General features: G+C 52.8%; 2 protein-coding genes and 2 long non-coding RNA genes across 9 annotated transcripts in view; 1 reads left to right on the top strand and 3 right to left on the bottom strand.

The window, feature by feature from the left end:
- LOC147355782 (uncharacterized) overlaps nt 1-12361 on the bottom strand; it is a 33015-nt gene extending 20654 nt beyond the window's left edge. Inside the window, exon 1 of the long non-coding RNA XR_015144782.1 lies at nt 12248-12361. This is a non-coding gene — a long non-coding RNA (uncharacterized LOC147355782). The remainder of the gene's footprint in view (nt 1-12247) is intronic.
- LOC147355783 (uncharacterized) lies at nt 758-10269 on the bottom strand. Its single transcript, XR_015144780.1, has 2 exons — nt 10120-10269; nt 758-2508 (listed from the first exon to the last, which is right to left on the bottom strand). It is a non-coding gene; the product is annotated as an uncharacterized LOC147355783 (long non-coding RNA).
- On the top strand, nt 10355-21088 carry PIK3IP1 (phosphoinositide-3-kinase interacting protein 1). 2 transcript variants are annotated; one of them, XM_086348839.1, is made up of 6 exons: nt 10355-10569; nt 11501-11617; nt 11709-11828; nt 12702-12896; nt 12992-13070; nt 19512-21088. In XM_086348839.1, exons 1-6 carry the CDS (start codon nt 10500-10502, stop codon nt 19714-19716), a joined length of 786 nt encoding a protein of 261 aa, XP_086204965.1. In that variant the 5' UTR covers nt 10355-10499; the 3' UTR covers nt 19717-21088. The 2 variants fall into 2 exon arrangements, with proteins under 2 accessions (XP_086204965.1, XP_086204966.1); XM_086348840.1 differs by lacking the exons at nt 10355-10569; nt 11501-11617; nt 11709-11828 and adding an exon at nt 11977-12522.
- Nucleotides 21089-22218: 1130 nt separating this feature from the next.
- LIMK2 (LIM domain kinase 2) overlaps nt 22219-27979 on the bottom strand; it is a 54550-nt gene continuing 48789 nt past the window's right edge. For all 5 annotated transcript variants that reach the window (XM_086348836.1, XM_086348834.1, XM_086348838.1 and 2 more), the window contains 5 exons: nt 27506-27571; nt 26467-26641; nt 25734-25789; nt 24808-24965; nt 22219-23656 (listed from right to left, as the gene is read on the bottom strand). In XM_086348836.1, the coding sequence (XP_086204962.1) occupies nt 23512-23656; nt 24808-24965; nt 25734-25789; nt 26467-26641; nt 27506-27571 (600 nt within the window). In that variant the 3' untranslated portion in view covers nt 22219-23511. The remainder of the gene's footprint in view (nt 23657-24807; nt 24966-25733; nt 25790-26466; nt 26642-27505; nt 27572-27979) is intronic.

Genomic DNA, 27979 nt, shown 5'->3' with positions numbered 1-27979 from the left:
TCGTTAGTCTCTCTGCTTTTGTATCTGTTTGAAAATTCCCACAGGGGAAGTTTATGTATGTCAACCAGCTGGTGGATGACTGCTACAGCCAAATTTCACAGGAGACACCCTGTTTATTATGGGAGAAAACTGGGCATCTCTGCTCACCCCAAATCTGCATGAGCTCAGGACAGACACCCGGAAGCTGTGGACGTGGTCGGCTATCCCTCCTCCCTCAGGTCTGCTCCAGGAGCCACGAGCCTGATCCTTTAAAGAACAGCAGAGCATGTGCACGTCCTTTCTCTGGGGTCCCTCGCCTGGTTATTCGCTAGAGCGGGGAAGAAGGAACTTCAGACCTCCCTCGGGGAAACGACTGAGATGTAAATTCTGTCTTCAGTGGCCCAGTAGGAAAGCTGAGTTTGGCGAGGATGACAGGAGACTCCACGGGCATGAGGGGTGAATTCTGCTCCCGGGACACATGCGGGCGTTGTACAAGCTGAACAAGCCGCGTCATCCAGGAGCACCTCCTGTCTAAGGATGGGGACACGTTATATACACACACAGCACTTGTAGGGGCTTGTTTTGGCAATAGGAGAGAAGTTCAAAAGATAAGTTTTTTCCCCCATGTGTTTCCTCATATGGCTTCTCCAAGATAGTAATTTACAAAAAAGCATACAGCAGATTGTAAGGCTGGTGCCACTCCTGACCTCTGGAGAGCTCTGGTTCCACTAAGAGGTTTCTGGACTTCCCTGATGGTACCGTGGATAAGAATCCACCCGCTGGGTGCCGGGGATATGGGTCCGATCCCTAGACAGGGAAGATTCCACGTGCTGCGGAGCAACAAAGCCCGTGCATGCAGCTACCGTGCCTGCGTGCTCTAGAGTCCGTGCTCTACAATAGGAGAAGCCACCGCAACGAGAAGCCTGCGGACCACAGTGAGGAGCGGCCCTCCAGCTCTGCAACTAGAGAAAGCCCATGTGCAGCAACGTAGACCCAGTACAACCAAAAATACACAAAAAATTAAATGGTTAAACAAGAAAGACAGAGGCTTTCTTAGCAGTCCTTTACCCCAGAAATTCAATTCACAACTGGCAGGAGGTACTAGGTCTGGGCTGAGGCAGGCGGGAGTGGTCCGAGTTTCTGTGAGGATGAACTGAAAAATACAGCCAGCATTCTCTGACGTCTGAGGGTGGGACCTGAGACCTAGTGAGTCTGGCTCCAGAAAAGACAGTGCAAACAAGGCTATCTAAATAGTAAATACCAACTCAGAAAGCAGGATGACAAAAGAGGTTGATAAATCCAAGCACAGCACAGTAGGGCAAAAAAAAAAAAAGACACTGCATAATTATTTTAATGGGAAGGGTGTGCGTTTGTGCTCAGTTGCTCAGATATGTCTGACCCTGTGATCCTATGGACTGCAGGCCACCAGGCTCCTCTGTCCATGGGATTTTCCAGGCTAGAATACTGGAATGGGTTGCCATTTCTTACTCCAGGGCATCTTCCCAACCCAGAGATTGAACCAGAGTCTCCTGCATCTCTTGCATTGGCAGGCAGAATCTTTACCATTGAGCCAATGGGTAAATGGTGCTGGAACAGCTAAACAAACACATGTAAAATATAACACTCAAAGCTCAAACAACCAAAGGAAAAAAGAGACCAATTAGACTTCCTCAAAATTGAAAAACTTCTGTGCATCAAAGGACTCGCAGGGACTTCCTTGGTGGCCACAAAACGGAGAGGAAACCAAGTATTCTCTACCCCATTTCTAGATCATGTGGATTTTCATAACCATCAGCATAGCTGCTGATCTGGGATGGTGGCAGTAACAACAGTCATATCAATGGTCATAGCTCTCCATGCATGTGAGCCGCTCTTCTAAACGCTTTACGCGTGTTAGCACTGCCGTGTTGACTGGGGCAGCTTTTACTCTCACAGCCAAGGGAGCACAAAGTCAGAGCAGCAAGCGGTGAGACAGTTGACGGCAGAGCCACCCGAGGGGCGGGGAGCTTCTTCATGAATCTGACGGCTCTTGAAGGCGACAAAAGGCCCCTCGGCGCTGGGAGGGACAAGGTCCTATAAAGTGGAAGTGCCCCTCCAACACCTGGGCGGCGACAGCCTGGCTGCAACTGGGCGGAATTTCTATTTCTAATATCAGGACAATAAGGAAGCGGCTGCCAATACTGCATAAAGCTCGAGAACGCTAGGTGGCGATGGCTGCGTTCCAGCTGAGCCATTAAGGTAAACGTAGAAGAAAGTTCCAGGTAGAAATGCCAATGGGAACTCACAGGACACACTGAGAGCCTGAAGCTGATACGTGACCTCCTGTCACTGAAATCAGGGTCTTGCCAAGCTGGGGCCAAACTGCGTCCACTTATGACTCCCCTGTGACATGCTCGGTTCTGTTATCTGGGCTTCGCGGTAATAAGACGTTCATTTCCCTCATCCTTGCACCTCCTCCAGCCACAGTCACTCTTTGATCCTGTTTGGAATTTTTTTTTTTCTTCTCTCTTCATTTTACTGTAACAGAGTCTGGAGATTATATATTACAATGTTTATTAATTTTAGTTTATTAATATAGTTTATTTCTTAAACTATATATATATATATATATATTTGGGGGAAGGGCTGCTCCGGGTCTTACCTGAGGCACATGGGGTGTTAACTGTAAGCAGGTGGGATCTTTAGCTGTGGCATAAGAACTCTTAGTTGTGGCATGCGGGATCTAGCTCCCTGACCCGGGACTGAGCCCAGGCCCCCTGCATCGGGAGTGTGGGGTCTTTGAGCCACTGGACCACCAGGGAAGTCCCTAAAGAATATCTCTGAAGAGGAGATGGGAGGAAGCTAAGTGTGGGAAAAGGTGGGTGAAGAGAACGATGTACGTGACAGTGCAGAGCAGGAGCGGGAGAAGGGGAGAGTGACGTGGGAAAGGAGACTCAGCCCAGACACAGCTGCTACTGAGGGAATCAACAGGATTCAGTGGAGGAGAATTTCAGGATTCAAAAGGTGGTACAGAGATATTTTCCCAGCTACATGCTAATTCCTGCATCCAGGACAGATTTAACAGATAAACACCCAGTTTACACACTGTTCACGTGAATATAAACGCTATTAATAACTACAGCCATGTAGGACAAATTAAAATAATTCACGGCAAACACCACGATCATCTAGGCACACCTGAAATGATACGGATGAGCGTTTTTACATTTTGAAGACACAGCCAAGGTTCCGGCAAAAGTGCTGCCTCCCTAAAGTCAGCCGGCAGAGTCCATCATGTCATGTGACTGCCCACACCAGACCTAGCAACTGGCCAAGGGCAATGACTCCAGCTCCAAACCCAAGTTGTTCCTTTCCTGCTTCCTCTTCCTGACAGTCTACAGCTCCTGGACTCCACACTTCTGACCTCCCCAATTTATGGCAAAAAATTTTTTTTTACTCTATTTGGCTGCACCGGGGGCCCTAGTTGCAGCATGTGAACTCTTAGGTGCAGTGCGTCGGGAGCATGAGGTCTCAGCCTCTGGACTGCCAGGGAAGTCTCACTGACATGTTCTTTTCAGCTCTTCCTTGACGCTCCTGGCAGCATTTGGCAATGCTGACCCCACCCTCCTTCCCGAAACAGCTTCTCTAACTTTAGACACTCTCCTGGCTGCCAGCCACACACCTTTGGCCACATTTTCTAAGCCTTTCCGCAGCCTGCTCTTCCTCTCGATCCTGGTTTCAGCGAGTGGCACCACCACCACCTCCGCAGACTCTGTAGGTCCCCCGGCTTGCTCCCGACACCCCCTCAGCCAGAGTCTTGCTCATGTGCTACATTTCCTCAGCCACACTGCCTATGTCTGTGAGACTATGAGTCGGACAGGTGTGTTTTGGGTGTTTTAATCCTCCCAACAAGCCTCTGAGGTAAATTTTATTACCATTTTCCATTTCCAGATTAGGAAACAGAAACACAGGGGCCTTAAGCAACCTGCCTGAGGTCACACAGCTATTAGGTGGTAGTTCAGCTCAGTCGCTCAGTCCTGTCTGACTCTTTGCCACTCCAGGGACTGAAGCATGCCAGGCCTCCCTGTCCACCACTACTCTCAGAGCTTGCTCAAACTCCTGTCCATCGTGGAGAGCAGCATTCACACCCAGGTGGCCTCAGCCCCAGGACAGGCCCACTGTTCTCTCACCTGGGCCACTGCAACGGCCTCCTCTAGGCCTTTCAGCTCTGTCTCAGTTCAGTTCAGTTCCAGTCGCTCAGTCGTGTCCAACTCTTTGTGACCCCATGAATCACAGCACGCCAGGCCTCCCTGTCCATCAACAACTCCTGGAGTTCACTCAGACTCACGTCCATTGAGTCAGTGATACCATTCAGCCATCTCATCCTCTGTCGTCCCCTTCTCCTCCTGCCCCCAAACCCTCCCAGCATCAGAGTCTTTTCCAATGAGTCAACTCTTTGCATGAGGTGGCCAAAGTACTGGAGTTTCAGCTTTAGCATCATTCCTTCCAAAGAAATCCCAGGGCTGATCTCCTTCAGAATGGACTGGTTGGATCTCCTTGCAGTCCAAGGGACTCTCAAGAGTCTTCTCCAACACCACAGTTCAAAAGCATCAATTCTTCGGCACTCAGCCTTCTTCACAGTCCAACTTTCACATCCATACATGACCACAGGAAAAACCATAGCCTTGACTAGACGGACCTTTGTTGGCAAAGTAATGTCTCTGCTTTTGAATATGCTATCTAGGTTGGTCATAACTTTCCTTCCAAGGAGTAAGCATCTTTTAATTTCATGGCTGCAGTCACCATCTGCAGCTCTGCCTTGGCTTCCTCTAATTCTGCATGCTGCGGCCCAAGTCAGCTAACTAAAACACAAGTCTGACTCTATATTGGATCTGCCTCATCTTCAGGATAACGCCCACATTCGGGAACCTCCATAACCTGGTGTTTCCCTCTTCGACTTCACTTGTTGGCTTCTCAGCCTCACTTTAATTACCTCCCTGAAGGCTCCAGCAGCCATGGCGACAGCCCCCTACCAGGCTTCTGTACATCCTCCAACCTGCCAAGAAAGTGGATCTTTCCCTTTCAGATTTTACTTTTTCTGATAAGCCTTTTCTGACCTCTTAAAACTAGACCACTTGCCTCTCCTGTGAGTCCCAGTAGCAGAAATCTTTAGTATTGACATCTCTGTGTGTGTGTTTTTTTTAAAAAAAAAAAAACACATTTATTTGGCTTCTCTGGGTCTTAGTCGCAGCACATAGGATCTTCAATCTTCTTTGTAGCACGAGGGATCTTCAATTGTGGCATGCAGACTCCCTGGTTGAGGCATGTGGGATCTAGTTCCCTGACGAGGGATCAAACCCAGGCCCCCTGCATTGGACGCATGGACTTTGTCACTGGAGTATCAGGGGAGTCCCTCTCCACACTGCTCTGCCTGTCCACTGACGCCTGACCTATCACAAGGTTGTGAACTTCTCTAGGACAAGGACCTGGTAGGGTCCCTGTTGCATCCTCAGCGCTCAGCTTAGTGCCCGCCTGTGAACAGCATTGAATAAATAATCACTGAACTGATAAACCTTTATCATCTGTGTCAGACTTTGTGGTTGTTGCTGTTAGTCTCAAAGACGTGTCTGATTCTTTGTAACCCCATGGACTGCAGCACACCAGGCTCCTCTGTCCTCCACTGTCTCCTGGAGTTTGCTCAAGCTCATGTCCGCTGAGTCGGTGATGCCATCCAACCATCTCATCCTCGGTTGCCTCCTTTTCCTCCTGCCATGCCCTTCAACACCTACTTATAAATGCCCCATCTTGTTTTTATTTTCAAACGTGTTAGTCTGATCTTTATAACCAGATTGTAATTTTCTGAAAAACAGCAAATGTACTCAGTATTTCTAAGTTGAGGTTAGTGACACAAAAATGGACACATTTATTAAAAACTGACAATTAATTATTCAAGGCTTCATGAATGTCAACAATTCAGTGATGCAGGCACTGTTTTTCTCTCTCTCTCCCATATAAGGAAACTGAGTCAGGGAGTTTAGTAGCTTCCCTACTGGTAGCTAGTGATAGAGCTGGGACTTGAATCCTGACATTTGTGTTTGTATTCTCAACCCCTACAGTGAGAGGCTAAGGATACGTGGGATTACCTATGCTAAGTAATTTGTTTTTTAGTCGCTCAGTTGTGTCCAACTCTTTGCAACCCAATAGTCATTGAGGCTCCTCTGTCCATGGGATTTTCCAGGCAAGAATACTGGAGTGAGTTGCCATTTCCTACTGGAGGGGATCTTCCCAACCCAAGGACTGAACCCCCATCTCCTGCATTGGCCAGGTGGGTTCTTTACCAAGGGAAGCCCTTGGATGTTTTATTGCTTACCCTTAAAAAATTACTACTCTCTGTGGGCTTATTAGACTCTTTCCTTCACATACTTTGCTTTTCCCTTTTGTTTCAAATGTTTGTTGAACACTTCGTCATGTACCAAAATGTACATAACCTAACTCACTGAAGGCCAAACTTTAGAAACACCACTGGAGTTTAGCTCTTTTGACTGGACTATTATTTCCTAACAAGCTTCATAAAATCACCCCCTGCTCAGTTTGTGATTGTACACCCAAACACCTCTCAGCAAAATCTCAGTGGTCGCTTTTTTCCTTTCTGGCCATGCTGTGATGCATACAGGATCTTAGTTCCCCAACCAGGGATCAATACCAAACCCATGTCCCCTGTAGCAGACTCCTGGCGTCTTAACCACTGGGTCTCCAGGGAAGTACTTACGGCCCCTTGACAGCACATCATATGGAGAGAATATCTGGAGTCAACTCATCAGATCTCATCACAGACTTTTTTAAAACCAACATCTTGGCCCTTTCACTGACAAAAAGCATTCTTAAGCCTTTTAACAGATGAAGGCTTTCTTAGAGCTAAGTTCAAAGCAAACTGCCCATCCTTCTTGGGAAATGCTCTAGAGGCTCCCTTATGAGGTAATTCAATAGGCTTGTCTCTCTGGATTCAGTTCAGTTCAGTTCAGTTGCTCAGTCATGTCCGACTCTTTGCAACCCCATGAACTGCAGCACGCCAGGCCTCCCTGTCCATCATCAACTCCTGGAGTTCACTCAAACCCATGTCCATAGAGTCGGTGATGCCATCCAGCCATCTCATCCTCTGTGGTCCCCTTCTCCTCCTGCCCCCAATCCTTCCCAGGTTTAGGGTCTTTTCCAATGAGTCAACTCTTCGCATCAGGTGGCCAAAGTATTGGAGTTTCAGCTTCAACATCATTCAGCTCATTCCAATGAGCACCCAGGACTGATCTCCTTCAAAATGGACTGGTTGGATCTCCTTGCAGTCCAGGGGACTCTGAAGAGTCTTCTCCAACACCACAATTCAAAAGCATCAATTCTTCAGGGCTCAGCTTTCTTCACAGTCCAACTCTCACATCCATACATGACCACAGGAAAAACCATAGCCTTGACTAGACGGACCTTTGTTGGCAAAGTAATGTCTCTGCTCTTCAATATGCTATCTAGGTTGGTCATAACTTTCCTTCCAAGGAGTAAACGTCTTTTAATTTCATGGCTGCAATCACCATCTACAGTGATTTTGGAGCCCCAAAAAATAAAGTCTGCCACTGTTTCCACTGTTTCCCCATCTATTTCCCATGAAGTGATGGGACCAGATGCCATGATCTTTGTTTTCTGAATGTTGAGCTTTAAGCCAACTTTTTCACTCTCCTCTTTCACCTTCATCAAGAGGTTTTTTAGTTCCTTTCTGGATTAGCAATGATTTAACATGAAACCAATAGTTAAACATCCCTGGAATAGTTAGTTAAACAGGAGTATTATATTTCACAATGTTATCTTCAGGAAATAAACAATCCAAAGTAACTATTTTGGGTAGCATTGTATCACATTATTATTGCAGTAATATTTCCAGAAGAAATCTGAAGTTTAGAATAACTATAGGTCACAAAAAATGACCAATATTGCACCAATACATGAAACAAAATTCAAATTTGGATCCTAAGGAAAAAAACAAGACATCATCAGTGATGACGACAGGCACATCTCTGAACTCAATCTGATTTCCCCGAGGAAGGGAGGCACTGAGCCTATTATAATAGAGTGTGCCTTTGAAGGACTGAGACATGAGTCCCTCAGTCTCAAAAAAATCAAATCACCCTGATAAACGCCTTAGTTACCAGGGAGAAAAAGCAGAGATGACTAAGCTGAAAGAAATCTCTTCTGGCCTGTTCTTTATCTCTTTCAGGCAGCACTTTTCCAGCTAAGTTGCACAGCACAAAACATGGTTTTGCCGTATATCAAAGTGTGTAAGTTAGGGTAGACAGCAGTGTTTTAAAAGGAGAAATTAGATGGTAAGAGCAACAGGTAAAGCAGCTTTGGGCTCCTGAGGAGGAAGTCCTGGCACTCCTATACGGGCACAGTGGATAATCTGAAAATGGTACGAGTGCCGGGCTGAGCACAGCTGTCTCTACTGTAATCAGGAGGAAAAGTATTATGATCCAGCGGAAGCAGCCCTTCAGAGTCTAAGGAGGAGCATTTCATCAGACAATAACTGAGTGCTCACTGCTTACAAAGGCAACAGATTAGATGCTGAGGGATCAATCCACAAGAATCTCCTGCTACTCTGAAATCAGAACTGCATCCTCATTTTCCCAAGCTGATATAGTTTATGTAATGAAATAAAATATGTATCATACGTCTCTCGCAGTGGTGTAAGAGTACTTAGGACTCACAAGGAAAACTGCACAGAGAACTTCCCCTTCAGCCTTTTCCCTGTAAAAATATCCTCCTTGAAAACAGTGTAAGCTTTCTTTAGCAAGTGAGGTACCACCTCCTTACTCTCCCCCTCTTATCCAGTTTCACTTTTTTTCATAACACTTAAGACCACCTGACATTTTTATAGATTTGTCATTTCTCTTTTTAACCTAGAATATAAGCTCCATGAAGGCAGATATTTCAAATACTTTGTTCACAGATTTCTTCTCAGTATTTCAGTATACAGAACCTTATCTAACATGTACTTATAGGAGGTTCTTAAAATTTTTGTAAAATTAAAAGTGTTTTAAAAAGACCCCTGAATATGTTAGAATTATTAAAGTATAAAAATTTGGCATATCAGTGTATTTATGTCTGTTATTCCCAGTCCAAGTCAGGAGTCAGAGGACCAGAAGCTTGTGTAGATGGGAGAGCAATTGCACAAACAAAGCAATGTGTCTTATTTGATGGGTGGACGGAACCCAGTGTCACCGAACTTCTACAGAGTCAACTCAATTCATCTCTCTGCCCTTTCCACGTCTGAATCTGAGTGAATTCAGATTCACTTCACATTAGTTGGCTTAACATTAGCTTTCTTCCTTGAGAAAACTTCTGAAACTTACGTAGTAAAAGTTTTTTTGTTCCCCTCCTCCCTAAATTACTGCCTGCAAGATGCAAGCCCTCAGATGGAAACCGTCTCCCATTTCTATTTTGAGATTCGCCTGAGTCACAAGGTAGTCTTGGCGAATCACTCTGCTCCATCCCTCAGTTTATTGAGGCTGCCTGGGAACAGGCGCTGCCAGCCAGACAGGAAGAGGGCCGTGTTGCCTAACTCCAAAAGGTTTCAGGCGTATGGATGTGGTGAGGTTTAATAATGGATATAAATTGCTGCAGATGGATTTCCCACAGGGTGGGGGTGGGGAAAGGGCAACCATTTTCCTTAACTTCCTCTATATGAATTCATGGCTGGTAGAGAGGCCAGGCTATTAAACACAGCTGAGCAAATGTCCCAATGTCTGCAGGACATATTTTTCCAACTAAAGAGACCCCTAGTGGGCTCCTACTATATATGACGCTCCCAAGCCCCAAAGAGAAGCAAAAGAATGTGACTGATATGACTCTGGCAAAGTTACACTGTTTAAAAAAAAAGAGAGAGTCAGTGTTTATAAACATGTATAAACCACAAGGCCCTTTTCTTTTTTTCAAGAACGGGTATAAAGAGCTGCTTCCACCTGGATTCTCTTATCTGTGTCCCATCCAGTCTTGAGTTCCTCCAAGTTGTGTAGCAAACATGTTCTCCCTAAGTGGTTCTGCCTTACTGACTATAATTCCAAACTCCCTGAGCCCCCAACCCCTAGAGATGCCTCTTGACAAAATTATTCTTTATGTACTCACACAAATGTAAACAGAAGAGATGAAAGGCCCCGGGGATGCAGCCAGTGCATGTCTCAAGCTGAACCACTGCTAAGCACGACCTGAACTTTTCTGCCTCTCTCCGCTTGGCTGAGTTCCTTTCTTGACTCAGGGCAGAGTGATGAGCATGGCATAGGAGGCTTAGGACCCAGGGGGCGCCTTTCAGCCGGAAAAATAAAAAAACCACCTCGCTGCAGTAAGCTTGCTGGAAGCTCCCAGTTCTAAAGAGAGGCTGTTTACCAGAAGCACATAACAAGAGCAGGTCTGACTGCAAGGCTGGGAACGGGAGGCAGAGCCGCCGCCTAGGGGGACCCCGGCTGGACTCTGGTTGGTCAGTCACCTGCAGGACGAAGGAGGTGAGGATGCTGTTGGCCTGGGTGCGAACAATCCTCGTCAGCAACATGCTCCTGGCAGAAGCCTATGGATCTGGAGGTGAGATTACAATCTTTCCTTTCTGCAGCAACTTAATGAAGCAGAAAGGGTGATGCTTCCTATTTTCCAAGCAGGACCACGACAGGAAACGGAGCTTGTAGCAGCTTCCTGTTGTCCCATGAAAGCTTTGTTGGTTTTGTTTTTTTCTTTCTCCTTTCCCTGCCTGGAGCTTGCAGCTCCATCTTTGCCATTAAGAACAAAGGCAAGTAACCACTTTCTCTTTTCTTTTTCTTGCCGGTGGCTCATGAGTGGATGGAACTTGGAGGTTCACCTCCCCCACTCCTAAGTCCTGTTCTTTTCGGGGGGCTTTGCAGGTTGTCTCCAGAGCACTTGCCCTCCTTACCCAGCCCCTTCCTGCGGCCCTCCTGCTGAGGGGAGTGGGAGTTTGGAGTCACATCCAGGCAGCAATTAGGCAGGTTCCCTCCATTTGAGGCTCTCTTTTGCCTGACTGGATATAAAGGCCTTTGTAGGATTCTCTTGGGAGGGAATGCTGCCTGTGAAAGTGTGGCCTCATCCACGGAGACAAGAACACCAGAGTTTATATAACATAGAATGACAACACACGGATGGATTTGGGGTCCTGCCGCCCCCTGACCCAAAACTCCCACCGTCTCCACAGACGGTCCTGAACCCAGGGCTCCCCCGCACCTTCCTCCAAAGTGGTCACAAGTTCCAGAGCAACAACCCCTTGCACTTGTGCAGTGCTTTCCGGCTTAAAAAAGAAAAGAAAAAAGCCAACACTGAGCAGAGGGGGCCGGGCACCGGCTAGGGGCTCTTCACTCGCCCGCCCTCCCTTCTCTTTCCGGCCTCACTACAGCCCAGCGAGGCAGGCGGGGTTTTCCACGTGAGGGCAGGGTCTCCCAGGAGGGGTGGGCCCGGGCTCCCCTGTCCGCCACTCAGTGTCCAGTCGGGGGGCTCCTCTTCCTCATAGGCTGCTTCTGGGATAACGGCCACCTGTACCGGGCAGATCAGCCCTCCCCCGCGCCGGGCCACAGCTGCCTTAACTGGCTGGACGCGCAGAGCGGCCTGGCATTTGCCCCAGAGTCGGGTGAGTGCCCGTCCCGGACGGCGGGCGGGCGGGCGGGCGGGCGGAGGCCGTGTTCCAACCCCGACCCATGGTGCCGTCTCTCCCCTCTCAGGCGCCGGCAACCACAGCTACTGCCGGAACCCGGACCAGGACCCACGCGGGCCCTGGTGCTACGTCAGCGGCGAGGCTGGAGCTCCCGAGAAGCGACCTTGCCAGGACCTGCGCTGCCCAGGTACCCAGACCCCGCGCCCAGGGCTTCCCAGGAGCTGTCGCAACACCCGCCGCGCACGTGCGGCCGCGCGACACCGGCCGGCCCCGCCCCGCCCCGCCCCGTCCGATTGGCCAGGGCTGTCTCCAGGCCGCGGGACCCGAAGCTCATTGGCCGGCGCCGCCGCCCGGAATGAGCTCATTCTCCGCAAGCTCCTAGTAAACAACTGTGGGCGGCTAGGCCCCGCCCCTCGGCCGAGCTCCGCGCCGGGAACGCCGCTGGGGGAGCCCCGGAGAAGTGTGTTGTTGGTCCACGCCCTTAGCTCGCCCCTCGGTGTTTACGGGCCGGTTTGTGTAGTTTCTGCTGTGTGCTAGGCACTCTTTCACAGCCCCCCTGCACCCAGTTTGGAGGATCTAAGATTAAAGAGAAGTTCAGCGACTTACCAAAGGCAGTGGCAGGGTCCAGATTTGAATCCAAGTTTCTTAGACTCTAGAGTCCAGCTTATGGCTCCCAGGGCAGCAAGGACGATTCTCTAGGATTAAATGGGATATGTTAGCATGTAATATAGGGATTGGCATAAAGCGTGGGCTCAGCAAATGCGAGCTGTTTAGAGGAGTTACGCATTGCCTCTTGGCATAGAGGGGGTACCCCTGGAGGTGAGCTGAGCTGGGCCTTGGAAGACGGCAAGAATTTGAGAATATGAAGACATGGGAGGCAGGTGAGGCCCATTCTCACAGCCTTCTTTGTCTTGTTCCAGCTGTGGTCCAGCCTTCAGGCCAGATCTTGCCCCTAGGTCTTGATTTCAGTGTGTACAGCGCATTCTAAGGTGGGCCCACTCAGCTTCCCCCAAACTCAGGCCACTCTCTGATGAGAGCTGTTTTCCCACTTCACCTCCAGATACCACTTCCCAGGGCCTGCCAACCTCTGCAACACAAACTGAGGAGGCCGCTGAAGTGCCAGGGGGAGATGAGGTGTTTGCTCCTGCCAACGCCCTGCCTGCCCGGAGCGAGGCTGCAGCTGTGCAGCCAGTGATTGGGATCAGCCAACGAGTGCGGGTGAACTCCAAGGAGAAGAAGGACCTGGGAACACTGGGTATGACTGCCCACCTCTGTCCTTGTGAAATTCAAGGAGAAATATTTGATTATCTGGGGTGGAGCTAATAGAACCTTGTGTCCTGTCCTTGGCAGGCTACGTGCTGGGCATCACCATGATGGTGATCATCGTCGTCATTGGAGCTGGAATTGTCCTTGGCTACACCTACAAGAGGTCAGTAGCTTCTTTTCTGGGCTCGGTGAGAGAGGAGAAGAAGGTACACAAAGTCAAACCAGACTCCTCTGTGGCATTCTTACTTGTAAAGGAAGTGAGGTCTTGGATGCAGAGACTTGGTTCTAGTTTTCACCAGGTGGCCTTGGACAAACCCTCTTCTTTGGTGCATTTACTTATCACCCAGAAAGCATGATGAGGTAGGGATTCTTATTCCCCGTTGTACAGGTGAGGAGGCCTTCATCAGAAGGGTGAAGTAACCTGCTCAAGGTTATACTGCCTGGGAGTGGCTGGAGTCACATCCAGCTCTCTTGACACCGATATTCCCTGCTATCTGGTGTGGAAGCATGTCTGCTGTGGAACCGGGTGGCCTTTCAGAAATGAGGCTGGGCTCTCATTGCAGGGACTGGGAGATTGAATTCTGTGAGTTATAAAAATCTGCTCCTAGAAAAGGTTCCCAGCCACTGCTTTTGCAGTTGGGGCTTGAATGTCCTGAGCTATAAGCAGTGGGATCTCCTCTAGGACAGGAGGAAGGAAGCGAGTTGGAGTGCATGATGATAATCAAGTTGTGCCCTGGTTGACTCTGGGAAGATTATTTGCAAAACATTGGGCAAAAATCAGGGTATTTGACTTCCATTCCTGAGTATCTGTGATATTTCTTTTCTGTGGTCTGGGAAGGCTTCCTATAAGGGAAGTAATGTAGTGGCCTGCGTTTTCCAGCGGTGAGGACCACAGCCCCAGTGGGTCACCCAGTATTAAATAAAATCGAGTTGTCTCTAGAGTGATGTAGTCAGTCTCATTTTACAGATGGAAAAGGGGACATATTGGTAAGAATAATAACAGTAAAAGCAGCAGTATTTCTGAAGGCCAGGTACTGCTTCAAATGATATGTGTGCTTTAACTCAGTCCTCACAATCACCCCTGATAAGGCCAATGATATTTACAGATAAGGAAACTGAGACTTGTTTGAGGTCACACACCTAGCATTCGGTGGAGCTCAGTCTCAGTCCTGCCAGTGACTAGCAATCTGTGTGACTTTGGGCAGGGTGGTTCTGTTTCCTACTCCAGGGCACGGCTGTCGCTGAGACTCTTGACTGCCTGGCCCAAAGAAAGAGATCAGTAAACTATAGCTGTTTTTCTTTTCTGTAAAATGTGGGCACACTGCACTTGTGCTCTCCAGGCTCCATTGCTTCTCTGATCTTCTGTGATTCAGGAAGCACAGGTTCAGAGAGGGGGGAAGTGTTGACCTGAGAGGGTCTCCTGTCCCCTAGCATAAGGTCGCTGCCCTCAGCACGACAGTGGATGGGGCAGGTTTAGGGGCACCTGTTTGTCATTTCAGGGAGTTAGGGGGAATGATGGGGAGGCCCTGGTTACAGTTCGCAGCTCAGACCCAAACCGTGTTGGCTGAGTCTAGCTGTTGAAATATTTCCTCTTCAGCCACTGGATAGCACTGGGCTTGCCTCCGGTCTTGTGACAGTGTCCAGGCCTCCAGGTGCTTGAACTGACTGCTAAACGTCCTTAATTGCGAGCTCAGTTCTCAGGCCGGAGGAGGAAGCCACGCCTTTTGCTTCTAGATCTGCTCCTCTAGGCTGTCATGGGAGCGCCCTGAGAGCCTATATTTACTTTCCTGTAATCTCAGGGCGAGGCACCGAGTCACCAGACTTCTAACCACGGGACCACCCCTTTCCTCAGCAAAAGTGCCCCAAGCACAGCCCACAGGAAACGGCTTGTGGGCTGGAGGCAAGCGCTCAGCCCCCTCTCTCCCCAGTCACGGAAGTGTCCTGGAAGTACTGTGGAGCACAGGTCCTTCCACTTCTCTGCACCTCCTTGTCTCCTCTGTTCTGTGGAGCTGTGCCCCCTCTTCATGCACACCCATGCCCACCCCAGGTTACCCTTAACTGTTACATGGAGACAGCAGAACACCAGTCAGGTTAAATAACCACCACAGCCACCTAGACTTTCTTAAGACCCACTTGAGTGTCCTTCCCTGACGATTGCACCAAAGCCGCAGGACCACACTAGAAGGACCACTTTTACACCATTTCACAGCGAGGAGCTGAGACCGAGAGGATTTCAGCGGTGTGTCCAAGCTACATGGCCAATAAGGATTGCCAGTGTCTCCCAGAAGTCCAGCAAGGCTCAGGAGCTTCATGCCAATTTGCTTTGGAGTGCATAAGACAGTGCAGGCTTCCCAGCTGGCTCAGTGGTAAAGAATCCTCCTGCCAATGCACGAGACCCAAGTTCAGTCTCTGGGTTGGGAAGATCCCCTGGAGGAGGAAACGGCAAAGTATTCTTGCCTGGGAAATCTCATGCACTGAGGAGCCTGGCAGGCTGTAGTCTATGGGATTGCAGAAGAGTTAGACATGACTGGGTGAACACGCACAGAACCTTTCAAAATAAAACAGAAACTTTCAAACTATAACAGCTGGGCTTAAAAGTGAAAAGAAAAAGGATCTGGTTCTGGAACTGTGAGCAGTTCTGGGTGTGACACTGGACAAGTCATTTACCTTCTCTGCTTCCCTCATGTGTAAAATAGCACGGGGGCAGGTTAGCGATGAGCTGCCCAGCTCAAACGTTTCCTAAAGACAGTATTACTTGGTGGGCCGCAGGCAGTACTAGGTTCAGATCCCAAATCCACCCTCTGCGTGAATAAATGGTGGAGCCTCTCCACTTCTGCTGTCCTGTCCCTGAAACAGAGATCCTAATAGATGCCGCATAGGTCTGTTGTGATGATCAAATGAGTGTAGTCTGGGCAGACAGTTGGTGTTCCTGACCTTGGCTGCCTTGAAGAACTTGTCCTGAGCAGCAGTGTGGCACAGCGCCACTTCTGACGGGGACGAGAGCAGTGGCTCAGAGTTACGCAATAATTTGAGGCAGCCTGTGATGCCTAAAGGAGGTCCTGGGTGCCTCTATCACCCAGCAGGTGGATGTCAGATAAAGACAGCAGCTCCGTGCACTCCTGCTTTCTGGCCAGCCCGGCCACCGGGCCTGACCCTGGAGCAGTCAGGATAGAATTCCTGCGAGCCCTGAACCCTTCCAAGGGCCAGGAGGCTAATGGGAGGGAGTTTTCCCCTGGCTGGGAGGGGCGGGCAGGCACCAGGCTTCCTCTCAGGGGAGGAAGGGAGGCAGGTGGGAGCGGGCAAGGGCTCAGCCTGGTGGGCCTCTATCCTGGTTTTCTGGTTCAGGTGGCCAGCCTGCAGCTCACTGCCCCGAGCGCAGTGTCTGTGCTCTGGCTCTGATTAAAAGGCAAGGGGAAAACTGTCAGTCAACGCTTCAGCCCGCCCAGGAGAGGAACTGAGTTAGTGAATGAGTCTTTTGTTCTTTCTTGGCTGTCAGACAACAGCCTGGATGTCCCCCCACCTCATAGGTGTGAGAAGGGGCTGAGCTGCCTGACGGTCAGTACAGCCATGCTGGTGGCCTCTCTGAGACCCCAGAAGGAGCTGGGGGCTGCCTTGGCACCTCTAGGACTCACAGGCGCCATTAGCAGGAGGCATGTGGGGCTGAGTGTGTTTTGAGGCTTCTAAATGGAAGAGACTGCCATCCAGACTTGTCCCGGCACCTGCTCCTTGCATTTACCCTTGGCTGAGCTTCAAGCCCAGCTCTGCCCCATTAATCCACATTGATTTTTCTCCCCCCCAAGACTTGTGTATGACGTAGCCTGACCATTATCAACAGCCCGGCTGACCACAGCCAGATGCTTGGTAAAGGAGGCAGCTGAGGAAAGCCTCAGTTTCTTCGGCTGTAAAATGTGGATGACACGCAGTGCTGGGTGGAAATGAGACAAAAATGACGCACGTATAAAGGGTGCGGCATCCAGCCGGTGCATAGGTGGCCCTTCTCAGGGTGGAAGGTGGGAAGGCCACTTCCTGGCACCTTAGTGGGTCCTTGGAAAGCATGAGTTCCTGCTTTCCTTCTTCCTCCAGCCCCTTAGGTTTTGAAATTCAGGCCTTGGCACAAGGCTCTGGGCACATGCTCTGCTGCTTTTGTAAATGGCCTTTGGTTCTCTGCTGGCTTGTTTGCGGACTCCCTCTTGTTCAGTCGCTCAGTCGTGTGTCTTTGCGACCCTGTGGACTGCAGCACACCAGGCCTCCCTGTCCTTCACTATCTCCCAAAGTTTGCTCAAACTCATGTCTGTTGAGTCAGTGATGCCATCCAACCATCTCATCTTCTGTCACTCCCTCCTCCTCCTGCCCTCAATCTTTCCCAGCATCGGGCTTTCCCAACGAGTTGGCTCTTTGCATTAGGTGGCCACAGTATTGGGGCTTCAGCATCAGTCCTTCCAATGAATATTCAGGGTTGATTTCCTTTGACTGACTGTTTTGATTTCCTTGCAGTCCAAGGGACTCTTCCTTAATAGAATTAAATCCAGACTTTCCAAGTTTCTCCTGACGTGGGCAGACTGTAGTTTTCTGTTGTATGCCAGAGGTAGAGGTGTTCTCTTCTATGTGGCAGTAGCCGTGACCAAGAAGTGCCCAGAGGCAGAGCGAACCTCGGGCCATGAGTGGGGGTGCGCTTGCTCCAGGCAGCCGTGTCCCCGTGGCCCTCCTCAGCCCCTCCAGGGGCTCGGGGAGCTCCTCTGCTGTGGCTTGGGGAGCCCGATGCGGATGGACAGGAGCTGCAAGGCTTACACGCAGAGACTTGGCCACCCAGGGCTAGTCGGGGGCATGAGCGCACAGGTATGCTGTCTGTGACCCAACAGTGAGGAGCAGGGGTGCGCGGGGCACACGTCATGCTCAGGATCTCACAGGATGTTAGGGGCCCTGGAGGTTCTCAAGTCCGGCTCCCCGTTTTACAGGATGATGAAGCTCAAGGCCTAGAGCGGAGGGCAGTGGTCGGGGTCACATAAACAACACTCACCCTGGCTGTCCAGTAGGAGAGTTCCTGTGGGAACCCAGATTAAGATAACGTTGCCTGGTGAGTCACATCACCTTCAGGGCAAATCGCAACAGCCCCCTGTGAGCTTTATAGCAGTCCCATGGTTTTCGAAATGCTTTCCCATTCAGTAGTCTTGTCTGGAAAATCCCATGGACGGAGGAGCCTGGTAGGCTACAGTCCATGGGGTCGCAAAGATTCAGACACAACTGAGTGACTCCACTTTCACTTTCATCATCATATTTGGAGTCAGGTATCATTCCCATTTCACAGATGATGAAACCAAGGCTCCCCAAGGCCGTGTCACACAGCCCAGGCTGGGCTGCTCCAGGGGTGGAGAACTGGTTGATTTAAAGGCAATTAGGAGGCCCCTGCTCCTTTCCCTCCAGCGCCCTTGTCCTCAGCGTTTGTGACTCTGGAAATCTTTGTCCTTGCACCTCCCTGGGCAATAGCTGTGTCATCCGTCTGCTCTCGGTTGTCTCCCTGGGGACTCTGAGGCAGGCCTGTTTGCCGCACCAGGTCATCCATCAGCTGCTTGCTTCAGGGCCTCTTCAGGATGGGCTCCTTCCGGGAAGATTTCCTCTGACGGCTGAGCCGTGTCTGATTGCTGTGTTAAGGATGCTGACCTGGGTTCTGGTGTGCAATGTGCCAGGCGCACACCACCCCCTTTGGCTTGCAGTGGGCGTGGCCGGCCCAGTGGGGTGGACCCGACATGTGCAGCCGAAGACTGGGTGGGTGAGGCCCTGCCCTATCCTTTTTGTGGGGGTGACCCTGATAAGGTCAGAACTTCTCTTGAGCATCAGCCAGAGTCCAACAGACTTGGGCTCGAGCCCACCGTGTCATTTGGAGAGTTCAGCTTCTTTGGACTTACTTCCTCATCTATAAAATGAATGATAACACCTAATTGTTTGGGTTCAGAATGAAGTACGGTAATGCACGTCAAGCCCTCAGCATGGAGTGAGCACTTCATGTGAATAAAATGGGGTTAACACCTCAGCCTGATTGGGTCATGGAGTACCAGGAGAAGGCCTGTGAACACTCAGGGGTCCCATGGTCATTGTGTCCGTTTCCCGTCGACCCAAGCAGCCCGCAGAGGCTCCTTGCCCACTGCGCTTGGAGGGGATGGTCCCTCTTTGTAGCCAGGGCTCACACCTTCCGGGGAGGGGATGGTTCCCATTTCCAGTCAGAGCTCACACCTTCTGAGACTTTTGGATGAGGCATCTCAGAACAGGATGGTCAGGTCAGTTTTCTGGACGGCTTTATGGGTGAGGGCTGAAGGGTTTTCTGGATCCCATGGTGCCTTGGGCTGAAAAAGCAAAACTCTGTTTTGCTTTAAGCGTCTCTTTTGTCCCCACCATCTTCATTAGCCCCACTGCAGCTGAGTGAGGGTTGTGCTCCTGTCACCCCCATCTCACAGACGAGGTTTAGGGGCTCCTTGCTGAGTTGAGGTAGTCTGGCAGAACAGCCCTGCCTGGCTGTGACTGCGGCCAGCCCCTGCCAAGCTTCAGGGTGCTGGCCTATGAGCAGACCGTGCGGGAGGCACAGCCCGACTCTTCCCTCTTCTCCTGCCAGGGGCAAGGACCTGAAAGCCCAGCACGAGCAGAAAGTGTGCGAGCGGGAGCTGCAGCGGATCACCCTGCCCTTGTCTGCCTTCACCAACCCCACCTGCGAGATCGTGGATGAGAAGACCGTTGTGGTCCACGCCAGCCAGACTCCAGTCGACCTTCAGGAGGGCAGTGCCCCCCTCATGGGCCAGGCGGGCACTCCAGGAGCCTGAGCCCTGCCACGATGGGCAGGAGCCCATTGCAGACACTGTTGCGGGACTACCTACCCCCCTCCACAGCTGGGAGGATCTACACTTTGTTGTGGTTGAAACCCCCCACTTTTTCTGTTTGAACCCGAAGACAGGAGCAGGTGGCACTGTGGGCTGAGAGCGAGGCTGGGTAGGGTCCTGCCAAGGCTCTCTCTCCATAACCGTGGAGCAGGGTTTTTCCCACGGATGGGGACAGCAGCAGCCCCCACAGCAGCGCTGTGACAGGGGCTTCCTGTGCCCCGGAACCAAACCAGGGATGGACAGGGAGCTCCCCCAGCTCCCCTTTGCTTCATTGTGCAAGGTGGCCTCAGCCTCGGCCTCCCCACGTGCTCGCTGTGGGTCTCAGTGGCGTGTGCTGTTATTCACAGTTCTGGTCACGTAGGTCGAGAGGCGGTGTTTAAAAAACATATCTGGTTTTTTCAGCATTTGGGACGCAGTCCCCTACTGACCATTTCTGAGAAATGGAAACGAGTCTGTACGAAAGTCAGCACTGTGGGTTGAGAACAGGATCTAGGCAGAGGTTGCTGGCAGCGATGTGCCTTGAGGACTGCGGGCCGGGCCCAGGGCCCCAGGGCTCTTTCTGTTCCCAAAGGAGAGGAAGGGCAGAACGGCACTGAACATTCCGCTGAGGAGGGCGAGGGGTCACAGCTGCCTCAGCCCCCAGGACCTGAGCGGGCCCGGGGCACCCCCGACAGCCTCCTCTCAGGGTGCACAGTGACCTCTCTGCATTCCTCAGGGCTGAGACAGCAGCCAGCTGACCTGCAGGAATGATGCTGTGGGCGGGGCCTCGTGAGCTGCTGCTCGGAGGTTAACCCCGGAGACCCGCCTGGAGGTGAGGTGATGGAAGGCTTCAGGACCAGCACCTTCCTGTGGGGAAGCAGGGTGAGGGTCACGACCCCTAACTTGTGAAACAATCACAGACCTATTGGAAGGGACCTTAGGGTTCCTGATGCCTTTTGGACAGAGGGGGCCTGAAGGGTGTGACACTACGGTTTGAAGAGGAAGCTACCAGTACAGTCAGCCTCAAGGCCCAGTCAGCCTCAAGGCCCTGATGGCACACTCCGGGGCCTCAGCAGAGCTAACCTGTCCGCAGAGCTTCCTTCCCAAAGCCCTGCCACCACCCTTCACGGAGGCCGGGTTTGTGGGGCCCTGTCTCTCGGGCAGGCTGTTCCCAGAAGTCACCTGCTGAGGGACCTAGGCCTCGGGGGGTCTCTTGTTGGTCATGATGCAGAGAACATTACCGGTTTCTACTTTTCTATAAAAGCATTTCTGTGTACATGTTTTTATATACCTCATTCTGACACCTGCGAATAAAAGCGCAGGAAATTGCTCTGCATTTGACTCAACGTTAAAAAAAAAAAACCCATACTGCCAAGTTTTTGTGGGGTGTCAGGACACTCCTCCTTAAAAGCTGGGAAGTGTTTGATTACCTTGTCAACACCTGCAGGGCGAGCTCCGCTGTCTGTCCTTCCCTTTGGTCCACACCAGGGGCAACAGCCAGGTGGTTGGAAACTGGAGCGTCATCACCAGGAGAGCCTCTCGGGTCGAAGCTGCAGGAAAGAGGCTGTGCAGCATGGCAGGGGGCAGCCAGTCTCTGCAGACCCTCTCCCCCTCAGCATTCTTTAGAGGCTAGGGAGGGGCTGGAGACAGGGTTGGGGGATGGGACGGCTGCAGCAGCCGAAGCAGGGATGGGTGTGCAGGGGGTGATGGGCTCCCAGGAGCTGCTCTGGGCCGAGGGAGGTCCCCGCAGGGTGACTCCTAGAGCTCTAGCAGAAGCTACCAACGGCAGTTTTTTGGGGGCTTTTTAGCAAGGATTTCACAACAGGTTCTTAGCCTCTAGGAACACCCAGGGCAACCTCTGCCTGTATCCAGTCACCACTCTATACTGCTGCCAGCAAGGGGCACCCTAGCACGTGTTTTTCCAGGAACTAGATCTTGGCCCCGACTCCAGCCAGCTTTGGGAGAAAGCACCTTTGGGTCTGTGGATGCGTGCTGTGCCCAGGATCCCGCGAGCCAGATCGCATCACCTGGCCCAGCTGGCACCCCACAGGCCCCATGTGCGGACGCAAGAAGCAGGTCTCCCCTTGAGCTCTTAGAAGGAGACACCAGGGGCAGGGGTGACGAGCACACACTTCCTCCCTCTGTTAAGGTGGCACCCAGCCCTGCAGAGAGGACTCCGGGACGGCTGGGCAGTGGGAGTGCACGGATGTCGGAGGGCGGGCCTGGGTGGGCCTGAGGGGATGGCGTGGCTGGGAGGCGGCAGGTCACCTGCCCCGAGGCCTGGCTGCCTCCAGGTTGCACACGTCCCCTGGAGCAGGCGGGTGTCTGTGTAAGGAGGTGGGGTCAGAGCACTCGAACCCCTGCTGTGGGGTCACATGGGCGGGGCCTCAAAGTGGCTACTGCAGCCTCCATGTGCGTGTCCCTGAACCAGGCCGCAAGTCACGTTCTCACTCTCCGCACCATCAGTCATGTTAACTGCTTAATTTATTTGGTCTGCTCCACGGCCTGATTTGGGCCCACCACCCCAACTCCTGCGGGGACCACCGAGGCAGCACCAGCTGCACGATGCCGGCCTCCCTGCTGCCGGGAGCCCAGGGCGAGGGCTCGCACGCTCCATACCTGAGCAGGGCGTCAACAGCAAGGAGACTGGCCAGAGGCAACACCCAGTCCCTCAGCTCACCAGGTCTGTCTGTGCACAGCGTTTCACACATCACCCCCACAGGTACAACACCGAGACAGTCTGAACGGCAACCGCCTTCTCCCGCGTCACCCAGCCGCCCCCGCCCCCAGCACAACCACACACACCGCAGTAAGGTCCCAAACCCACTCCTCACTTAGCAAATATGGTGCAGGGTCACCTCACACCCCACATGCTGGGCCTCCACTAACCAGTGTCCTCCAGAGCCCGCCCCGCACAAGCCTGGGCTCCTGGATGAAGCGCACGTGAGCGTGCAAAGGACAGCAGCCAGGACACCAGGGCTTCCGAGAGGGCAGGGCCTCTCCTTCACCCTGGCCGCCACCTGCGCTTGCGGGTGACTGCTTGTCGCTGGCAGGAGGGACGCGCCCACGAGCTCCCCGCCAGTCCGGAGCTCAGTGTGAGAACACAAGTGGAGGCTCCGCCTCGAGCCTATGGGGCCCCGGGGCCCAGGAGGCGAACAGAAACCAGCCCTGCTCCTGACTCCTGGCCGGACCCACCACAAACCGACCAGGAGACGCTTTACAGCCCACTCCCTCAATGCTGCCCAGGGGAGGGCGGGACGCGCCAGGGCCGGGGAGCACCGCGGTCGCTTCCGGTCCTCGGACAGCCGCACTCTCTGCCACACTCCACAAGAAGTCCTCCTGCACCGGCCGAACCAGAGGCGTCAGGGCCCGCCGGCGGTGCACCCGGGAGCCTGCCCAGCAGGTCCAGGGTGCGCTGGTCAGTGTCAGCAAGGGCCTCTGGGAATCCACTGCCAGGGCGCTCCCGAGTGGTCACGAGTAACAGACTCCTCCTGGCTCAGGGACCAGGCTTTGTTTGTTTTCTTCACAGCTTCCAGGCGAGTGTGGGATTTACAGACAGTAACCGGGCTCCAGGACCTGCGGGGACGTTTCCCTGGTGCTGTGCCCGCTTGCCTCCGGGGACGTAGGAGGATGGCCAGTCCTGCTTCTGAATGAGCTGCCGATCCCCAGGAGGCCTGGCCGGCCCTGCCCGCAGCAGGGATGGGTGCAGAGGGGGCAGTGCTGGCTGGGGGATGCCCCCAGAAGGGGGTTGGGCCAGGGCTAGGGAGGCGGGTTCCGGATCAGGCCGTACTCCATGCTCACGGTGTGGTCCAGGTCCTCCAGCTCTGTGGGCAGTGGGATGCCCAGCTCCCCCAGGTACAGGGACAGTGCCTCAAAGAAGTCCTCCAGTTTGGAGAATGCCGGTCTAGAAAGAGCAGGAGGAGACAGGTGAGTCATGGGGGTAGGGGCGGGCAGTGAGGTGGCAAAGAAGGCACCCAGGCCTGTGGCTCCACCACTTCCTGGGTGTCTGACCTTGGGCGAGCCCTTAACCTTGGTGTGCCTCAGGTCATAGACTGCACAGGCTGCTGCAAAGACGAGAGGTGGTAACACAGGGAGAGGAGGGTCTGGCTCAAAGGGGCAGCTTGAAAATGAAGTACAGGAGGAGAAAAGCCCCTTCCAGGTCTCAGAGAAAACGCAATCATCACAGGTAGGTTTGGACTAAGTGCCCTTTTAAAGATCCTTTCAGTCCTGAGATTGAAAGTTGTTTCCATATCGATGGGATCTGCCCCGGGAGGGGCTTCTCACAGTCTTGGCAGCTCACCCCAAAGAGAAAGAGAATGCCTGGCTCCTGTTGCCCTGGAGACAGCTCAGGTCCATTCCTCCATCTCCTCCTCGATTTTGCTTAAACATCTTGTCACCTTCTTGGCAAGACCTACTCTGAGCACCATCTTAAAGATGGTGGTAACTTGCACCCTGAACAACCCTTTTTGCTTGGCTTGAGTACTTTTTCCATAGCATCTGTGTCTTTCTCACATATTAAATACATGTTCTCATATACTAAAGATAATTTTAAGAAGATTTCTTTAAAGGAAAAAATTGGCTAATGCATAAAGATGCTCACTGTAATACCTACTGTAAGGACAAACTGGAAAAACCTGAACATCTACGCATGTATGTTCCTACAGTCTCCTAGTGAATTTCACAGTCAACAGAAATGATAATCTGGAATACTGGGTAGTGACAAAAATGCAAAGAGAAATGTCAAACTTTTCTCTACTTAAGATAACTGTATAAAAAAAAAATGTGTTTGGACATGGGAATATGGAAACTTGAAAACACTGTTAGCATGGTATATAGGTTTCGGTGAATTTCCTGCTGTTAAAGTTTAACGCTGTCTCTGGGTCACTTGCTACAAAACCCCCGTCTTTCTCCCTGCTGACTGACACGTCAGGGTCGTCAGGTGGCTTCAGTGGTTGATGGCCACATCTGCGAGCCTGGGAAAGGCTTGGCAATGGCTGAGGACTGGGGTGAGCATCCCAGGACCATGAGGGCTGAGCGAGGGGCGTGGACTCCAACCTGCTCTCAGGCTCCAGTCTGCAGCAGATGGCTGCCAGGGGGAAGAAGGCTGGGGGGCACTCTTCGGGGACAAACTTCTCCCAGAAGAGCTTCACGTTGAGGCCGAAGTCCAGTGTTCGGGGCAGGCAGTCAGGATCTGCATACACCTGCCCGATTATCTGCAGGTGGAGAGACAGTGGTCAGGGACGGTGCAGCCATGTGGTGGGGGAGGCGGGTGCTGGTGCGGGGACAGGACAGGAGGGATGGTCAGAAGCGGGAGGCAGAGGCTTCCCTGGTGCTCCAGTGGTTAAGAATCCGTCTGGCAATGCAAGGACGCAGGTTCAATTCTGGTTAGGGAACTAAGATCCCACATGCTGCAGGGCAACTAAGCCCTGTGCTGCAGCCACTGAGCCTGAGTGCTGCACCTCGAGGGAAGCCTGCGTGCTGTAACTAAGGCCAGATGCAGTCAAATAAACAGAAGAGGAAGGAAGTAAAAACCCAGCTGAGAGGGCTGCCCCCTCCCGTCTCTCCGTATCTTGCTAATGCAGGCTTGTCTCCTGACTAGAGAATCTGGAGGAGCCTCAGCACAGAAGCAAGACGCCCGTGACCAGCCTCTGGAGGGGCTGCTTCCACACAGCCCCGCCCTGCCCTGTGCTGGAGTTCGGGCCCTGAGAAGGGAGGCACTGGATCTGATTCATGTCCGAAGCCCTCTGCTGCCAGCCCAGGGCTCTGCATACAGTAGATGCTCAACTGATTTCTGTTAAGTGAACGATATTTTTAAAAGTGAGACTCGAACGTGTCCAAAGACCCGTGATAACCGACACGGCCCTCTGCTCCTGCTGACTCTGTGGCACTATGCATCTTAGGAGGAGGAGCCCCCGTTTCGACTGCGGGGGCCGGGCTGCCAGGTCTGCTGCCTCAGGCCTGGTCTCCGTGCTGGGGCTCACCTCACAGAGGACAATCCCAAAAGAGAAGACATCCACCGTCTCGTCGTAGCTCTTTCCTTCACAAAAAACACAGGAGAGCAGGCTGTTGTTAGGTTTGGTCCCGTCTCTGCTCTGCACTGCGTCTGGAGCCAGGTCAGGTCAGAGCTAAGAGCCAGGGCTAGGAGAGGTTCTGTGGGGGTGCCTCTAAGGCTGTGGGGACAGGCCCCGTCTGAAAACCAGTCAGCCTCAGAGAGGTCTCATGAAACAACACTGCCCAGGGTGAAGCCGCACGGGATAGTGAAAGAGAACTGGGCCAGGATGCGCCTGGACTCTGGCACTGCCTCCTGTGCACTCTCTGGCTGGAGACCTCAGAAACGGCTGCAGCGGGCCACTTCTGCAGTCTCACAGCGCTGTCTGGCTCAGGAGGCCTGGCCAGCATCTCCGGCTGGTCTGCGCCTTAGCCACGAGGGGGCAGCACACCTCAGTTCTCAGCAAGGAGTGAGAACAGGCAGTAAAGTGCCTGAGCGCTCAGCTACCCCTTGGGGCACAGGAACCACAGTCAGACCTCAGCGTGGGCCCCGGATGGGGCGCCAGCCAGCCTGAAGGCCTGATCTCGGGGAGGGAGGCGTCTTTGAGGTCCAGTCTGGCACGGGATGAAAACCATGCACCCCCGGCTTCGGGTACCTGGTCTACACACCCTGGGGCTCTGCTGCAAGACGTGGCCCCACCTCCCCTCCGGGGTGTCAGGACTGACCGTTCAGCATCTCCGGGGCCATCCAGTAGGGGTTCCCCACCACTGTGTAGCGCTTCTTGCGGTCGCTCTTGCGCAAGGTGCGCTTCTTGGTGGTGGCCTTTTCCACGGGGGGCTTCTTTCTCTCCTCGACTATGAGCCGTGACAGCCCGAAGTCAGCCACCACCACGGTCTTGTCCTGAGAGGACAAGGGTCAGGTCAGCCCTGGGGGGCGGGGGACGACCGGACGGGGACAGGACAGTCCCAAGAGGAGGAGAGAAGACGCGTATAACCAAGGGGGGTCTTGATGGTGGTGTTTGTCTTCTCAGTCTGCGCTCTTTGCATGGCAGACACCCCCAGACCTAGAGGGTGTTCTCAGCAGAGGCCCTGGGACCTGGAGAATGGAACCCAAGAGACAGGACAGTGGATTTCGTTTTGCTTTTTTTCTCATCCTGCCTTGTTCTCAGAAAGATTTAAAGCTGGAACCAGGATAAGACAGAAAAAGACAAGATACAGGCCTTCCGTGGGGGTGGGGGGCGAAGGGGAGATAAGCTCTTCAAATAGCTACAAGGCAGTCATGTGGAAAAGGGATTAAGACTGTTTGGTGTGAGTCCAGAGGGCATGGCCAGGGCCAGTGAGTGGACACCCAGGAAGCTACACTGCAAGTCAACAGGAGTAACACTGTAGCGAGCAGAGCTGACCAGCAGGGGAGAGGGAGGCTGGCCCCAAACCCCTCCCTGTGAATTTAGTAGCTCTGTAGCCTCGGGCTGAGGCTTCAGGTGCCACAGCTGCAAAATGGGGTCCTTGGGGAGCTGCTGCCCCCAACACGGGGCAAAACCAGGAAAAGTGACAGGGCTCTACAAACAGTTGAGGAACTTCAAGTCCCTTCCAACCACAGGATTATTTCAAAGGCTGCTACTGGGAGGAGGTGGGGTTTGTCTGCATGTATGGGGATCCCCCAGCAGACAGAAGCCTGAGGCGATACCTCTGGTCTAAAGCCAGAGGGGCCAGGCAGTCTCGCTGGCAACAAGGGAGCCAGGAGGGCTGCCCTGGGGGCACGTACCAGCTTGATGAGGCAGTTGTGCGAGTTCAGATCCCGGTGGATGATACACATGGAATGCAAATAGGCCTGGAACAAGAGGTAGGAGCTGAGGCCCATGGCCAGTCAATTGGCTAGACGCTGACTCTGAGACTCGGGGGCCCCAAAACCTGCTCTTCCCCCAGGACACCCCCACCCCCCACGCCAGCTTAAGAACCCAAGCTGGACTCCAGGGCCCTCCTGCCGTCACTCCTCATCCCGGTGTCAACCGAAGGCCAAGGGCTTCCCCTCTCCCTGCTGCCGTCTCCTGCCCAGCAGCCTCTGTTCACCGATCCCAACCCAGGGGCTGCTCTGTCCTGAAGTTCCCGACTCCCTGGGCCCAGTGAGCACCCCCCAACCTATTTTACTCAGAGCTAGGCCACCCCCTCCCAGTCTCTGGCTTTAGCCACCCTGGATCCTTCCTGCTGGGAGAGGGGAAGTGGCCACCTCCTGGCCCAG

This window comes from Bos grunniens, chromosome 17, assembly GCF_055505025.1.
Source record: "Bos grunniens cultivar Pamir isolate PY7600 chromosome 17, Bosgru_T2T1.0, whole genome shotgun sequence".
Lineage (NCBI taxonomy): Eukaryota > Metazoa > Chordata > Mammalia > Artiodactyla > Bovidae > Bos > Bos grunniens.
The sequence above is the reverse complement of the archived record's forward strand: the minus strand, read 5'-3'. Positions and strand labels throughout refer to the sequence as shown.

Coding starts and splice junctions, on each gene's coding strand:
- PIK3IP1 (XM_086348839.1), top strand. CDS start 10,500: ATGCTGTTGGCCTGGGTGCGAACAATCCTCGTCAGCAACATGCTCCTG. Junction 10,570..11,500: donor AGAAGCCTATGGATCTGGAG/GTGAGATTACAA, acceptor TCTTCCTCATAG/GCTGCTTCTGGGATAACGGC. Junction 13,071..19,511: donor CTTGGCTACACCTACAAGAG/GTCAGTAGCTTC, acceptor TTCTCCTGCCAG/GGGCAAGGACCTGAAAGCCC.